Raw genomic sequence first — 16,818 nt, forward strand, 5'->3', positions numbered from 1 at the left:
GAACCAGTTAATACAACTTAGAAGGTTCTGGTTCAATAAAAGACTGTACTTTCTAACCCATAGAGTTTTCTAATCAGTCTGGCTGGTGAGGTGGTGGATCCCCTTTCTAGAAAGACTACAGGTAAATTGTGGGTTCCAACAGATCCAGGCAAAAAGATTTCTTCACATGCCAGAAAATTGGAATAGAGGATCATAGTTACTCCTTTCAAATGGAAGGTTCTTGGAATTTGTTAGAAAACTGCAAAAGCTCCAAAGGCAAACTAAGGATGTCTACAACTGATGCTTTAATTCATTTATTCAACAAATATGTACTGAGCACTATATGTCAGGCACCTTTTTAGATACTGGAGAAACACCAGTGAATAAAAGACACAGTATCCTCTCCCAGTGGAGCTTACATTCTAGTGGGACAGACAGACAATAAACAAGGCATACAAGTAATATATGGCGTGCTAATGATAAGCTCTAAGAAGAAAAAAGAAGTCAGGGATAGAATTTGCATGGGGGTGATTACAATGTTAATCACTTGGTCAGAGATGGCCTTACTGAGTGGTAAGAAGGTAGAATGAAGAAATGAGGGAGGTGTGTTCCAGGCCCAAGGAACAGCAAGTACAGAACAAAGGCCCTGAGGGAGGAGCACGCCTGACATGAAGGCCAATAGGACTGGGTTAGGGAAGTGAGAGGGGGTTAATAGGTGATGAGGTCAGAATGGTAACAGGGATTCAGATCACACAGAATTTCCTTGGTCATCATGAGGAATTTGGCTTTAACCTATTTATAGGGCTTTGAGCAGAAGCATGACATGATCTAACTTATGTTGTAATCAGAATCCCTCTAGTTGCTGGGTTGAAAGTAAACTATAGATAGGAAAAGGTTGAAGCAGAGAGACTAGTTAAGCTGATATTGTAATAATCCGATTGGGGGAGGGGGTGACGGTGAAATGAACCAAGGCGCTAGCTGTGGAGGGAGGGAGCAGTGGTTAGATTCTGGGTATATTCTGAAGGTAGAGACAACAGGATTTTCTGACAAATCAAATCCTGGGTGTAAAAGAAGAGAGGATTCATGGTGAGTCCACTTTTTTTTGCTTTGAGTAACTGGAAGACAGAGTTGCCTTTTACTGAGATGAAGTTGAAAACCCAAAGAGGAACAAACAGGTTTTGAGGTGTTGGGGGGAAGCAAAAGCTTGGCTCATAGAAGATTAAGTCTCAGATGCCTTAGTATTCCTAGTAAAGACATTGGTAAGCAGTTGAGTATACACGTCTAGCATTTAAGAAAGAGGTCCAGCCTTGAGATGGTATTTAAAGCCCTAAGACTAGATGAGATCATCATGACAGGATCCATTGAGATGGAGAGAAGGACAGTGATCCAGGAGCTCAATTCCTCAAGGAAAGAGGGGAAATGATGGCTCCAACACGGCAGGGTGGTAGGTGGTGGAGTCTAATCATGTGAACCCAAGCTGGGAAGTCTTGAGAAGAGTGGGAGGATGATCCAGAAGTGACAACGAAGAGCAAGGACCTACCCTAACTCATGAACAGTCTTCCATGGAATCTTATCATGAACCCTCTAGGGACCATCTCTACTACTGGGGAATTTGCTTATGCATCAGGCCTTAGCCCAAAGTCCTGGATATTCCATAAAAAAAACATTAAAAGAAGAGTGACCATATAACTTACTATCCAAACTAGGATGCTTTTGAGATAAAAGAGGGACACTCTACCAGGAGAGCAGGTGTAAACTGAGACTCTCCTGGGAAAACCTGGACGTAAGGTCACCCTAACTAGAATGCATGTAGGACTCCATTCCAGTGTACTTCAAGGCTCCAGCTTCCCGTTTTCTCCTTGGCTTTTCTCCAAGTTAGATCTGTTCTTGGGCGAGTCATGAGCATCTAGACTCACCCGCTCCATTATGGCCACATGTTAGGCAGTGGATGGAGTTTCAGCACCAGCATAGCTTGCCATGAGTCCATCCCCACCCCCAGCTCATAGAAACCTGCATATGTGCATATACTGAGATGCTACTTATGCTGATGTGTGTGTTTGCTTCTAGAGAGCCAGCATTTCTAAAAAGGAAAGTCCCTGTCACAGTATAATCTCCTGAGGGCTATTAGGTGACAGCAGATCAATGCTTTCTGTGTGTATGTGTTTTCCTTGACAGCCTCTCAGATGCAGAGAAAGTTCCCATCCCCAAAATCTTGGACGCAGATGACATGCTCAGTTTGTCTATCTGGGGGCAGCTCACCCTGTTCTTAACAGCCCTTCCCACTTTGGGAGGTTTAATTCCTCCCACTTCTCAGGGCTGAATGATGCCACCCTTTGTCAGCTGAGTTTTTCCTACCGAGTGGGTTGGACTATGTGCGCAAGGCCCCTTTCTGTTCTAACGTTCTGCGTGTGTGAGAGGTTTTGCCCCACTTTTGTTGTCTGTTTGCAGTGATGGCTCTGCACTGCCACCAGCCCCCGTGGTGTACAGGGCTGCCTTTTATAAGACAGCCAGACCTCAAAGGTGTGTAGTGCCCCCTGAGCATTTGAACCTCTGCTCTTACTAGCATCATCTCCTAATGAACTGAGCCAGCCAGAGTTTAAGGATCAATTAGAGACCAGAGTTGACAAAAACGCCAGGGTTTTGATTTACAATTCAGCAAGGGAGCCTTTTAATTACTGAGAGAGGAAAGGCTGCTATGCTGTGTAAAGCTCCAGTCCTCTGTGCTCGGTGGTGCCACCAGCCTGTCCAGCTGTGCCAACCACAACTAAATATCTGCCACCATGACCTAGTTCCTGTATCCCAGAGTTATCCCCTGGCTCAGGTGGTACAGAACACTTGTCACGTTTTCATTCAAGCCCTTCCTAACAGCACCTACATCCCTTTGGTTTCCTCTTCCATGCACAGTCTCGGTAGAGGCATAAGTTTCCTCCCTTTTCAGAGGCTGCAGAAGCCAACTCCTCCCCGCTCCCCTCCCCCTCCTCCTCCCCCTCTGCCTCCTCCTCCCTCCCCTCCCCCTCCTCCTCCCTCCCCTCCCCCTCCTCCTCCTCCTCCTCCTCTTCTCTCCTCCTTCCCCTTCCCTCCCTCTCCCCCTCCTCCTCCTCCTCCTCCTCTTCTCTCCTCCTCCCCCTTCCCTCCCTCTCCCTCTGCTCCTCCCCCTCCTCCTCCTCCTCCCTCTCCCCCTTCCTCTCATCCCCAACCTCCTCAACTCATCACCACAGGTGAGGGACAGGCTCAGCCTCTTGGGACTTGGAAACATGAACAAGGAAGGAACAAGGGAGGAGAGAATGTGGACAGAGTTGAAGGCCATTCATGGCGGGGACTCAAGGCACAGCACCTGATCAGACTCTTCCCACCTCCAATCCCTGCTGCCCAGCTCTCAGCAGCCTCCCTTGGATCCTGTTTCCAAGCTCTTTCCGCTCCCTCCTGTTCTCCCAATAAATGCCCTTCTGCCCAATAAGCCAGGATATTTCTCTTTCTGGCAACCTTCACTGGACACGTACGCCATCCTGATGCCTAAGGGGTGGAGAAAAGTGACACGAGGGCCACCACTCACTTTCCTTTAACTTTCTACATAGAACTATATAAAGATTGTCATGGTCCAAGCTTTTGCCTTACCAGGAGGTTACTGGCAGTGCTGAGCAGGATAGAGCCGCTGTGTGTCATGTCCCTTTCAAATACTGCGCAAGTTCTTAAGGGCTCATATCTCAGGTAGAAGAGGGGACACAGGGACCTGCACACTCAAAGCAGCCCAGCGGAGCAAATCAGAGGCAACACACACACCTCCCACTTAAACCCAGAATGTCTTTCAGTCTCTCCATCTAGAAAACAGGGATCATAATATCTGCAGGTCTGGGGTGTCATGGGGATTAATGAATATATGTTTGCAAAGTGCTTTGATGCTAGAAGAACATGCTGGGTAAGTGCTGAGTTTTTTGCCAAAAGACATAGAGGGACTCAGTGTTGGATGGGAGACTTGAGATTTAGGAGTTTCTGGAATCTGGCCTCATGCTGGGTCCAGAAAAATGAAGTTGCATCTTTGTCTGTAAACAGTTGTCCAAAGAAGGGACTGGTGGGATTAGGCTGGCTTGGGCCTCATTAACTGTATTCTGTCCAGGCTGCTGATGCTGCTGGCAACAAATTCGGAACCTGTCTTTGCTGTTGCCAGTCCATTTTGCAGCATCCAACACTTTGAGGCCTTTGTTTAAAACACAGATAGGGGCTTCCCTGGTGGTGCAGTGGGTAAGAATCCACCTGCCAATGCAGGGGACACAGGTTTGAGCCCTGGTCCAGGAAGATCCCACATGCCGCAGAGCAAGTAAGCCTGTGCACCACAACCACTGAGCCTGCGCTCTAGAGCCCGCGAGCCACAGCTACTGAGCCCATGTGCCACAACTACTGAAGCCCACACTCCTAGAGCCCGTGCTCTGAAACAAGAGAAGCCACCGCAGTGAGAAGCCCACACAGTGCAACGAAGACCCAGTGCAGCCACAAATAAATAAATAAATAAATTCATTTAAAAGAAACAGGTAGATGCAGACTCTGCCAGGCAAGCCAGTGCTGGGGAGTTCTCTCCAGCCCAGCCTTCATCTCCAGAATGTAGTCTGAGCTCTTCCTGGTGTACAGCCCACTCCGCCTCACTGACTGCATCCCCAGGGGCCAGAAGCAGGCTGAAGGCTGTGGACAGAAGCCCCTCTCTGCAAGCATCAGTTCCCAGCGTGTTTGGCTGCATGTGCTTCCTGGGCAGAGTTGGCTGCATTACATGCACCCTTTCCCATCTTGTACAACACTGGTGGCTCAGTATTAAACTACATATACTTTTTTAAAGCAAAACAAGGAGAGAAAAGGAGAAATAAGGGGGAATTACCTAAAGAGAAACCTGGAGGCATTGACAGGAAGGAAAATACGTGGAGGGCATCACTGTGCCGGGGCCTTGGTTGAACTGGTTATCTCCAGGGGATTAGCAGGGGTTATTTAATCAACAGAGTGACAAGGGGATTCATGGACTACTCGGTAGGGGCTGTGATGCTGGGGCAGGATGGTAAAAGGGCAAGAAGGGCATGTAAAATGACACCATTCCCCATGGGGTTCACAGAGTTGCAGGCTGGAAACATGGACAGGAGATTGGTGTTTTACAAAATATTAACACTGTTCTTAAAAATCAGAGCCTAAGGCTGAAGAATTAGGTCTTATGGAGGCATGTGTAGGGCCTACCAGCTCCTTTAGTTTGTTAATTTTCAAGTAGGATGCAGGGTTTTCCAAATGATGAACACTCTAACTAGCCAGTAGGTAGGTAGCTTAGTGGTAGAGCGAGGGGCCAGCCTGGACCTGGGTTCAAATCTCAGATCTATTAATTGCTTGGACAAGTAACAGTAAATCTCTATTTTTTAACCTACAAAACAGTAGCACTAATAGTACCTACCTCAGAAGGCTGTCGAGAAAAACCTGTGAGATGATGTGGGCAGTGTTTGGCCAATGCTGGGTCTTACAGTGGGTATACAGTAAGTGCTTACTATGTGTGAGACAAAATGACTGGCTTCAGTGCTAAAAGCATCATGGCAGCCATTCAACAAACATTTATTAATAAACAATATGTGCAGAACACAGAGGCTATGAAACAAGTCATATAAAATCTCTGCCTTCAAAGAGTTTAGGATCTAATGGGAAAGTCACTGAAAGAACAAGAAATCGGCCCTGCAAAGCGAAATGAACACATACAAGATCTTGTGCTCTGAACTGAGGGCTGAAGGGACATGGGGTGAAGAGTGATTGGAGCTGGAGTGAAAGATGATGATATTCAAGTCTTCTAGTTCCACCAGGCCTCAGTATGAGACCCCCTCCCCTCCCTCAGCATGCCCACACAGTTATCCAGGTGTGGAAGCTGAGGCCTCCATAGTTAAGCCTGTGATGAAGACAAGTATAAACACACACACATATATATATATATACATACATATATAATATGTATGTAGGTATTTATGGGTAGGAATACGATGAGGAGGGACCACATGTGCTATACAGTTGGGAGCAGATCATTTTTTTAAAACAGGACTCTTGACTGAACCTTTTCTTTCTCTATTTCTTCTCTTTCACAAAAAAAAAAAAAAAAAAAAAATTTGCACAACCAGAAAGACATCTAGTGTTCCAGACTCCCGGAGCTCTGCTCTCTACGCCACATGGACGTTATCCACCTCCTCTGTGTCCTCCCAAGGCAGCATTTCAGAAGGTGATCCGCGGCAGAGCCGGCCCTTCAAGTCCGTCTTCGTGCCCACGGCCATAGTCAACCCCGTGCGGAACCTGGCCGGTCTGAGGACCCTGGGGCAGGGTTCCCTCCGCAAAGGGCGGAGCAACATGAGAAAGAGTAAGTGGTGGCAGAGAGGTACGTGCCTAGAGCTAGGGGGTGGGGGTATCTCACACTGGCAAACAGAGTGCTTTTTGCAAAAACAAGGATCTTGGCTTTAAAACAAGCCTCTGTGAAGGTTGCTTTACACTTCCCAAATACTGCGTTGTTTTATCAGATGAAGCCAAATGGACTCAAGGTCCCCGCCCTCAGTCACTTCATACATACACGCTGACTGATTGGGATGATACCAGCCCTGAATGCCAACATATAATTAGAGCATGGCCAAGGTGGATGCTGGTTCTTATTAAGACAGGACAACTAAAGCACTTGCTGGATCAATGCTTCTTAAACTGTGCTCCATGGAACCCCTCAGGAGGTGCCAAAAGGGAAACAAGGGGAAGAGGAAAAGAGGAGTCATTGCTAAGAGACCCTGAATCCCGCTTTGTTTAACTAATATATGCACAAGGTAAAAAAATTATATTGTACAAAAGTACCTTATATTGTACAAATGACTCCTTCATATCCTTCCCCCCAGTCCCAAGTTCTCGTCCATGTACATACATACCTTGTAATCTTAGTACACTGCTCTGCACCTTGGTTTTATTTTTATATAACATCCACATTGCACACATGGCAATTACATAGCTCCTTCACCTTCAAAGCCATGCTTTTATCTCCTAATATATTGAATTTCTGCATAAGGCTTCATTTTCAGGGGTTCTCAAAAAGTGGTTGAAACCCATTGTTCTATAAAACTTCAAGCCTCTATATTCATACAACTCTCTAGAAGAAGAAAACAAGCCAAACAAAGTCAACTTGATTTGTTCTACATCCCCTGACTTAAACTGGGCTCTGCCATCCCTCCTGCTATCTTAAAAAATGATTAAAGGTGGGCTTCCCTGGTGGCGCAGTGGTTGAGAGTCCGCCTGCCGAGGCAGGGGACACGGGTTTGTGCCCCGGTCCGGGAGGATCCCACATGCCGTGGAGTGGCTGGGCCCGTGGGCCATGGCCACTGGGCCTGCGCGTCCCGAGTCTGTGCTCCGTGACAGGAGAGGCCACAACAGTGAGAGGCCCGTGTACCGCAAAAAAAAAAAAAAAAAGATTAAAGGTGAAAATTCAGTACTAGTCAGAGCAAAAGATTCACATGTGGGATGGTATGCCACACAGACATTAAAGCAATTAGTGCCCCAAGACAATTAAAGCAATTATCTTAGTTCTACCCTTTCTCAGTGCTTTCTGATCATCTGCTTGACCACCAATCCCACCACTGTTGCTTCTTAATTCTAGCCGACGGTGCCTCCCTCCTCACCCTCTCTCCTCCACCTTCTCCCCACAAAACACATGTGCAATAAGTTATCCCACCACAACAGCCTCGGGCAAGTTACTGACCTCTTCGGCCTTCAGGTTTCTCATTCGCAAAATGAAAATAAAAATAGTACCTACCTCATCAGGGCATTAAATAATTCATTGAACACTAATGGCCCAGTGCCTGGCACATAATAAGCTCTCGAGAAATGTTAGCTATTTTTATAGTATAGCATTTTATCAGTATCAATATTGCTACTGCAGCTAAGCAGATCATGTTGGGTCCCTCCAGAATGTGAATGTAATTCACTTCACTTGTGTTGAAATGTTCACATAGTCTAGACCACTTTTGAATACCGGGGAGAAAAGCCCCTCGGCAATTGTTCACACTTCCTTTCGGACACTCCCTCTCTAACTTTGTGTAGATCTTGATTGGCTTGGAGTTTTGACGCTTGCATTATATGCACACGTAATAAGAAAGCATTAAAGCTCTTGGAAATTAGGAACCCGACAAGATAAGTAGATAAGGCGGTAAACTGATTTTTCACCCATTTCTGAGAGCCTAAGGACAGGTCTGCCTAGTGTGGCTTTGACCTTCCTAGGTCCCAGAGGCTTTCTCTCTCTCCCTTTTCCCAAGGTGAGGATGGTCAAGCTATCAATCTCCCCAAAGCAAAGAGAAATGACAGAGAATTGACTGTATGGCATCTCACAGGGCTGTCAGTGGAAAAACAGACATTGACATTGAAAGGTCAGACTTGTGTAGTGGTGGCTGGGTTGCCAGTGGCAGCTGAGAACGCCAGCGGTGTTACAGGGAGCATCTGCTCTTCATGTTCACACCCGGCTTGATAAAGAGTCATGACACAGAACATGGCCTAGGCTCAGGCCTTCTGCTCTGGACACAGATGACTTTGATTCACACACGTGTCCATAGAGTGTCACAAAGAACTAACATCTCTGCTGGATGTCACCTATAGCTCTAAATTCTGGGAGACCCTTATGAAGAAATAGCCCACAATGCTTCTCAGGGTGTCTCCCCCACTGCCCCCCACAGAGCACAATGAGCTCTCGATTATTCTCCAGGTCACCCACAGGACATATGCTCAGAGGATGGGGATCTCCTGTCTTCCAGAGAATTTGAGGGGAAGGAATGGCTTCCTTTTACTGAGGGAGGACTATCTCAGTTTAAAAAAAAAAAAAAAAAAGAGCTCAGGGAAACGGAAGGGGCAAAACCAAACTCCTGGACCGTGCATTTTTAGAGTTTGCTTCTCCTTTACCTAAAAACACACACAAAAAGTTTTAAAACAAGGGGCATTTATGATGTTCCAGGCACTATCCTAACGTTTTGCACACATCATAAAATGTAATCCTCACCCCAGGCCACGAGGTGCTGTTTTTAGCTCCAGGGGACCGAGGAGCAAGGAGATGATGTGACTGATGTGCTCCTGGCTCCCTGGGAGGAGATCTGATTCCAGAGCCTGTGTCATGGGACTTCACGAAGCTCATCCGCTCACATCCCTAACTTGGGAATAACCTTTCCAAATTTGCTTCCAGCTGCTGTCACGTTTGCCTGGTACACACAGTCCCTAAATTCCGCTCACCCTTCCTCCCTGCAGACCCGATGAAAAGCAGAGGTCCCACCAACACAGACCTAAAGCTTCCATCAGAATTTTCTTTAAGTAGCTGGTTGGAGTCCTCTGCCCTCTCTCCTACCCTCTCTCCCTCCCACTCATGCCTCTCCATTGACTCTCTCTTGCGTGTCTCAATTTCTGCTGTCTCTTTCTTTGTCTCTGCTTTTGTGTCCTCTTTGGTCTCCATGCCTTTATTTCTCACTGCAAAGCTCTCTCTTTAGGACTGTCTTCTTCACTTTCCATCTTAAAGGCCTGGAGGGAGAAAGTAGGAGTGTGTGTGTATATGTGTGTGACAGAGAGAGAGAGGGAGAGGACAAATAGAGGTGATATACCTTCTGACGCCACCCCACCCCCAGTATTCGCCTAGCCAGTCATTTGCTGCCAGCATCAGCAAACAGCACTAAAAAAAGAATAAGGTCACCTTTGAAAGACCCTGGGAGAATGTGAGCACAGTCAAACTGGGAAAGCACTTAACTATTCTGGGCTATCAGGACACATTGCTTACCCAGCTCCCACCCAAGCTGCTGTCAGCTGCCCCACTGCTGATATCTCTGTCATACAATTCCCCAGATGGATCCCTGCAGAGACCCGTCCGGTCAGGGGTCCACACCCTCATGGTGGGCTCCCTCAGACGCAGCCCCACCATGGTCGTCCGGCCTCAGCAGTTCCAATTCTACCAGCCACAGGGGGCCCCCTCCTCAGCCTCGGCAGTGGTGGCGGAGATGGGACCCAAGCCCACTGCCACTGGGGAGCCTGCCCTCACGTGCGTCAGCAGGGGCAGCGACACCAGGATCCACTCGGCGGCCAGTTCCCTCATCATGGAAGGCAAAGAAATCCCCGTCAGGAGTGAGCCTCTACCAAAACTGCCTGCATCTGCCCCGCCATCCATCCTGGTGAAACCAGAGAACTCAAGAAATGGCAGCGAAAAGGTAGGAGTAGGTGACATTAGGGGGGCCTGATTCTTTAGACCCCTAACTTTGCACAGTGTCCCAGCTCCTGAGATTTCACCGTAAATGGACAAGGAATCAAAACTGCAGCCTCCAAAGAATCCTCACACACAACGCCCCTTCCATATCCTCACATCACCCGCATCCTCCCCAGACATGTTACTGAATCTCTTTTATGCTTCCAGAAGATTTTATACATCCTTCTTTCGAGGCCCAGAGGCAACTTGGAAAAAACACGGCTTTGGCATCAGATACAATCTTGACTTGAATTCCAGCTGTGCTGCTTGCTAGCTGGTGACTCTGGTTAAAACACTTCACCTTTCTGAGACTCTTTTACCTAAAATGGCGGTAAGAAGAGTAATAGCCTCATAGGATTGGAGTTAAATGAGTAAAGCACTTACATAGGGCTTGATACGTACTCGTTCACAGTATAGGAGAGGCAACTGAGGCACAGAAGAAGGTAAGTGACTTAGTAAGGTCACACTGAGTTATAACTACTCCAACAACTGTTATCGGGACCTTTGCGGTTATCGGTTCTAGGGCTTTTCCCACTAGAAGTCCTAAGAGTTTTTGTAAAAGTGTTATGTTCTCAACAATATCCTTGAGGCAGGGATGGAGGAGGTGGCGTGAAGAAAATTAGGTGACTGTTATCTTTTAGTGTATTGAACATCGCACCACCACCATTACTATCACTATCACCACCACCATCACCAACATCACCATCACTACCATCACCCATTTCCCTCCAAATGGAAAGATGGTGTGGTTTCCTCCTCTTTGTTAAGCATTTACTGAATGCTAACGACCTAGCAGGCACTGTGCTGAGTACTTCACATGTCCTATCTCATTTAATTCTGACAACAACCTTCTGATGTAGCTATAATTATTATTGTCATCCTCATTTAAAAATGAGGACATGAAGGCTTATGGAGTTAAAGTACATTACCCAAAAGCACACAGCTGACACACATGAGTGTCTGGAGTAGAACTGAGATCTGACACAAAAACTAAGCTATAAGCTTTCAGGGAAAGGCATTTGGAAAAAGTTAGTGTTAACTGATTTAAACGTTGAGAGTTCTTCTTCTGAATTACGGTATTCAAATAATTCAAAGTTTTCCAGACCCCACTTGTCAGTTACCCCCAAGCCATTAGATGCAGCCCTCAAACTGTCTTTAGTAAATGCCCAGACCTCTGCTGGATATGGTAAGGGTCAAAAGAATGAAGACATTTGGTCTCCCACTCACCTTTCAATCTCAAGACCCTGGGATTGAATTTCACAGGAAAAAGAAAAGATTTCTGAGCAGTAGCACAGAACACTTTATTAAGCTGTAAGATAGGGAATGGCCAAAGTAAAATCTAATATACAAGATCTATAACAGGCTAGGAAAGAAGGGAGAGAGGAAGGGCTTATGCAAACATCAGATCATTGACTCCCACATAAAGTGGGACCTGCTAATCAGCTCCAGCCAGTTGCTGCCAGAATGGGGCACAGGCCCCAGTGTGCCTGCACTTTGATTATCTTAAGGGATATATAAAATGCTGATTTTTATATGCATCTCCCAATTTTTATGTTAGCAACTAATTCAAACTCCCAGACTTTCTGCAGACTATATTCAGTCAGCAGTGTCCAGTTGGCTAACTCTGAGGGTTTATGAAGGAACTGTCTGGATGGAGTCAGCAGGGAGGCCTTACTGGCAGGTGGGAAGGAGAGAGGGGAGGTGAAGGACCCTGTTCTCAGGTAGGTGGTTGTCCCCCCTATTTCTCGCAGCTAATTCCCAGTCGTTCTTCAGTTCTCGGCTGAAATAACTCTGCCTCTAAGAGGCCTTCTCGGACAAGGCCCATTCCAGCTTCAGGTGGATACTTCTCTGCATTCCTCAGCATCTTCTGCTTCCCCCGCAGTGGCACTGGTTATCATTGTCATTTGTCAGGGCGGTTTTGCTCACTCTTGGCTTCACAGCACCTGACAGAGTGGTGCTGCATGGTCGACACTCATGACAGACACAAGTATTTGCTGGATGAACACGTGAATGAGGCATTCCAGGAAGGGACAAGTGTAGCGAAACAGCATGAACCAAGTCCCAGGGGGAAATAGCACAGGTCTCCCACTCACCTATGTCCCTTTGCTCTCCTCTGTCTTACAGCAAGTCAAAACCGTGAGATTTCAGAATTACAGCCCTCCTCCCGCCAAACATCACACCTCTGGGAAGCCTGAACAACCAGCCACCCCGAAGGGGTCCCAGCCTGAAGCAGCCCCCTTGGGCCCAGAGATGACCGTCCTATTCGCCCACCGAAGCGGCTGCCATTCTGGACAGCAGACAGACCTCCGGAGGAAGTCAACCTTTAGCAAAATCATGGCCCCAGCGACCACTGCCTCGACCACGCAGACCGTGTTTCCCAGCAAATGAATCTACAGGTGGCTTTTCCTAGACCCCAAAGAGGTGAATTGCATTTAAATACAGTATGCCTCCACTGAGGGCGTCCTGCCATTCTTTGGGGACTCAAGCATGGGTCCTTGTTCTGCCCATTTTACCTCCAGGAAAGGACAGGTGGGAGTGGGGATTCCTGCCCTGGCTGAGAAGATAGACTAGGTGACCTTCCAAACATAATGACTCAATGTAGCAAGGCCACTACCCAGACCAAGGAATGGGAGCTCATCCTGCCCACTCTATCCCCCAGCGTGCAGTGTGCAGCCTCTCATTCTCTGGGTTCTGTGTAGAATTTCTATGATGTTATAAAAGGGGCTCCAGCCAGGGGGGTCACAATGGTGGAATGCTGGCATTACTTCTTTGACCTCAACATCTTAGAACAGCTTCTGCCATCTTCTGGGACCTAGACACCAGCCACTAGTAGCCACCATATCTTTGTGCCTCCATCAAGTCATAATCCTGGCTGCCAAGGGAGAATTTCTGGGAAGGGTGTGAGACAGATACTTTGAACATTCCAAGAACCCTCTAAACCAAAGACAGACAGCTTCCTGGCTTTGCTCCAAACAAGGTCAGAGAGAAAGCTGACTACTGTCATACTTTAAGCTTCTCAATCTGTTTGCCCACATATAATCCTACACGATAGATAAGCAGGAATCACGTACTTGTGGAGAGGGTCTTGTATGGTGTTACGGACAATTCATTCATCCTGGCTCTAGTCTGATTTCCCCAAGAAAACAAAGCATGCTTAGAAACAACTTGGTAAGGGGTTTGAGTTTAGATATACATTCTGCTTGCATTGCAACAGTCTTTACTTTCACTGATTTCTTCTATTTGGGGCAGACTAGCTGTTTCACCAAGGTGCAGAATAAGGCAACAATGTCACTGAGAAGACGCCAATCCACTGCTGGGTTGGGGGTGCCTTCTAGAGGAAAGTTTCTATAAAAAGGGACTGGACAAATAAGGTTGGAGAGGAAAAGTGGGTAAGAAGGAGGAGAAAGGGAGAGTGAAGAAAATATGGAGGAGAGAGTGGGGAGGTGATGAGAGTGAGAGAGAAAGAGGATTAGGGGAAGTGTCAGGGAAGAAGATAAAAGAGTAGGAGAGCAGCCTTGACATTCTTGACAGGTGGGGAAAGAAGGATGGAGTCTGCAAAAGTAGGTGACCCCACTAAGATGGGGCTGAAGTGAGTGGGACCAGCCAGGCAAAGCCTTGTAAACGGGGGTAAAAGAGCACCCCAGAGAGTGGAGGCAATGCTGTAAGACAAATCATTAATTCTCATTTAACTTAATTGTTGTGATTTAACATTTATTGCATGCCCATCAATGTGGGCACTTTAGTGCATAAATGCCACTTGCTACTAAGCCTGAATGTCATTTAAAAAAACAAAAGGCTGGGCTTCCCTGGCAGCACAGTGGTTGAGAGTCCGCCTGCCGATGCGGGGGACACCGGTTCGTGCCCCAGTCTGGGAGGATCCCACATGCCGCAGAGCGGCTGGGCCCGCGAGCCATGGCCACTGAGCCTGTGCGTCCGGAGCCTGTGCTCCGCAGCGGGAGAGGCCACAGCAGTGAGAGGCCCGCGTACCGCAAAAAAAAAAAAAAAAAAGGCAGGTCTAATTAGACCTTCTCCCTGGACAGTTCTTGAAGATCCTGGGATTAAAAACATCCATATTTTATGTACCAACCACACACTTGGCAAACTAAATTGTCAAGACTTTTCCAGGCCTCAATAAAACAAAAACCAAACCATAATCCTGCCAAGGAATACTGCACCTGTGTCAGACCTTTGGGGTTGGTAGAGCCAATGTGGTCACATGCTCTGGTGTTTCTGTGTGATAGTGACCCATGTCTATTCCACAAAAATTGTCAGGCCCAACTGCATGACTCAATGAGCTGAATATAGTAATCCAGATGGAGAAATGGGGAAAAGTCATAAAGACAGGCAGGCATTGTACGATTTGTCAAAATATGAGTACTTACACCTCGTATTTACCCCAAAAAGCACTCTCGGTGAGTTAATGAGTTTAGCAATCTACACCCAGAGTGGCAGATACACGGCATGCCCAGCCAACCAAACATTTAGTTTGTGCCTCAGTAGCAATGGAGCCAGTTAATTTTTAACTGTTGTGGCTGAAAATCAGGTTGTTTGGGCGTAGTGAAGATACAATCCATACCCTCCAAATGAAACAGAATATTCTTCCCATTGTCCACGATCTCTATAGAGTAACCTCTCTGAGAAATGTAAACAACGCCAGAGGCTGGCCATCCCCATTCCATCCAGCCTTCTTCCCCCATGCCCCGCATCAGACCCACTCCCTCCCAAACCAAATCCCATCTCTGCGGAGTCATATGAGGATTTGAAAGGGGCAGTACAAGTTGAACTCACTGGGCACTGCCCATCATTTATTCTACCACCATGTTTCAGATATTCCTATGAGCTGGGTACTGCAATGAAAACAAGAGATACATCCTCTCCTATAACGTCTACCATAACCTTATAAGGCAAGTACAATTGTCCCCATTATAGAGCCAAGGAAACTGAGGCTTGAAGGGTAACCACAGACAGTGACAGAGCGAGTTTGATAGCTGCCCTCACCCTATCTAACTTCAGAGCCTAACTTGGGACTACGCTACATGAACCAAGAGACCATCCTTGATGTCAGGCCACTGGCTTCAAACTGCAAGGAGGTGGCATAATGCAGTGGTTACAATTGCAGGCTCTGCTGCATAAAGACTGGGTCCAAATCTTCATTTACCACACGCTAGCTATGTGATGCTGGGCAAGTTACTTAACCTGTCTGAGCCTTGTCTTCTTAAATAGGAACGATAATGGTGCCAACCTCACTGGGCTATTGTGAGGGTTAACTGAGATAATAAAGTGACTGGAACCATGCTGGCACACAGTGAACACCTGATAAATGTTAGCCTTGAATGTTTTTAAGGAAGCAGACCATCGAAATTCCAGGTGAAAAAGCCGAAAACAAGGGCCTGTCCAGGGATGTGGTGCTAAAAGGAGACCAGGTAGCCTAGTCATGGAGGTCACAACGCAGTCTTGAGTCCTGAAGGACAAGAAAGAGTCAGGCAGAAAAAGGGGTGGGTGCCCAAGCAGGGAAAGCAGCATTTGGCAATGGGTTTAAACGTAGCAATCAAGCCAAGTTCTCTTGTACCTAAGTACAGAGGAATCTACTCCTTTGTGGAACATTCCCGGGATCCCAATTGGATCCCTAGCACCTCTCGTCTGAAGCCACATATTCCATCCTGTGAGAGCTCCATCCCCTCAGCTAAGACTCAGAGTCCCTAGAAGAGGTGCCCCTTCACTCCGTGATCAGACCTGACACCTCAGTGCTAGGAAAGCTGTGGAGGGCAGGCTCTGCCTGGGGGCGGGGGCAGAGAGCAGGGGGAGCATCTGAGAGGTGAAGGAGGGGCGCAACCAGCTGAGGACAGACTCTGAGGGCCACACCTAAGGAAATGGTGGAGTCACACTTGACTTGAGCGGCATCAAGGGCCTCACTTAAAACTTGTCTCCTTCCCTTATCGCGCGGTACAAGCTACACCTCCTCCACCCTTCCCCCTCCCACAGACAGAGCTTTTGTAGCAGGAAGAGTTTAAAGCGACGCCCTACCTATGACTTGGTGAGATGCAGAGCTGACTCACCGACTTCCAACTTCCCTTGACAATTCAGAAGGTCCGTCCACGCCAGGCCTGCGCTCGCGACTGGCAGCCATCTGATGGGGCTGCAATTGCCGTGAAACGGACATGCGCTCTTCAATTTGCCACGCAGCCCCAATAGCCTGCTTCACTCACTCACACGACCTGCACCTGAACTGGGCGTGTTCCCCTAGAGACCGCGTGCTTGACTTCATCTCCCAGAGGCATCATAAACCCCTTGAAAGTTACAGCTGGATCCCCAGGCATCCACTGATCCAGGCACACAGGTTTCAGGAGCATAGCAGGCCAAGCCAGGGCCCTACAGGGTGTCGTTCAGTAGTTTTGAGGTGGGGACTAAGCCTCTGTGCTTTCAACAAGCTCCCCAAGTGATTCTGAGGCACATGAAGTATGAGAATCAAATTCACCTTTCTCATGTGGTATAGCAGAGCTGACATTTGGATCTGACATTCAGCAGGAGTATGACCTCACTGGTGGTTAATATCTTGAAATCGTCCTGTACTGATAGGTGAATAGATGCTCTGAGCTCCCCAA

General features: G+C 47.5%; 1 protein-coding gene across 1 annotated transcript in view; it reads left to right on the top strand.

Moving 5' to 3' along the window:
• SH3RF2 (SH3 domain containing ring finger 2) overlaps positions 1 to 12,672 on the top strand; it is a 124,974-nt gene extending 112,302 nt beyond the window's left edge. The window contains exons 7-9 of the mRNA XM_065874425.1: positions 6,105 to 6,337; positions 9,823 to 10,181; positions 12,341 to 12,672. Coding sequence (XP_065730497.1) covers positions 6,105 to 6,337; positions 9,823 to 10,181; positions 12,341 to 12,604 — 856 coding nt within the window. The 3' untranslated portion in view covers positions 12,605 to 12,672. The remainder of the gene's footprint in view (positions 1 to 6,104; positions 6,338 to 9,822; positions 10,182 to 12,340) is intronic.
• The last annotated feature ends 4,146 nt before the right edge of the window (positions 12,673 to 16,818 follow it).

The sequence above is a fragment of the Phocoena phocoena genome, chromosome 3 (genome assembly GCF_963924675.1).
Source record: "Phocoena phocoena chromosome 3, mPhoPho1.1, whole genome shotgun sequence".
Lineage (NCBI taxonomy): Eukaryota > Metazoa > Chordata > Mammalia > Artiodactyla > Phocoenidae > Phocoena > Phocoena phocoena.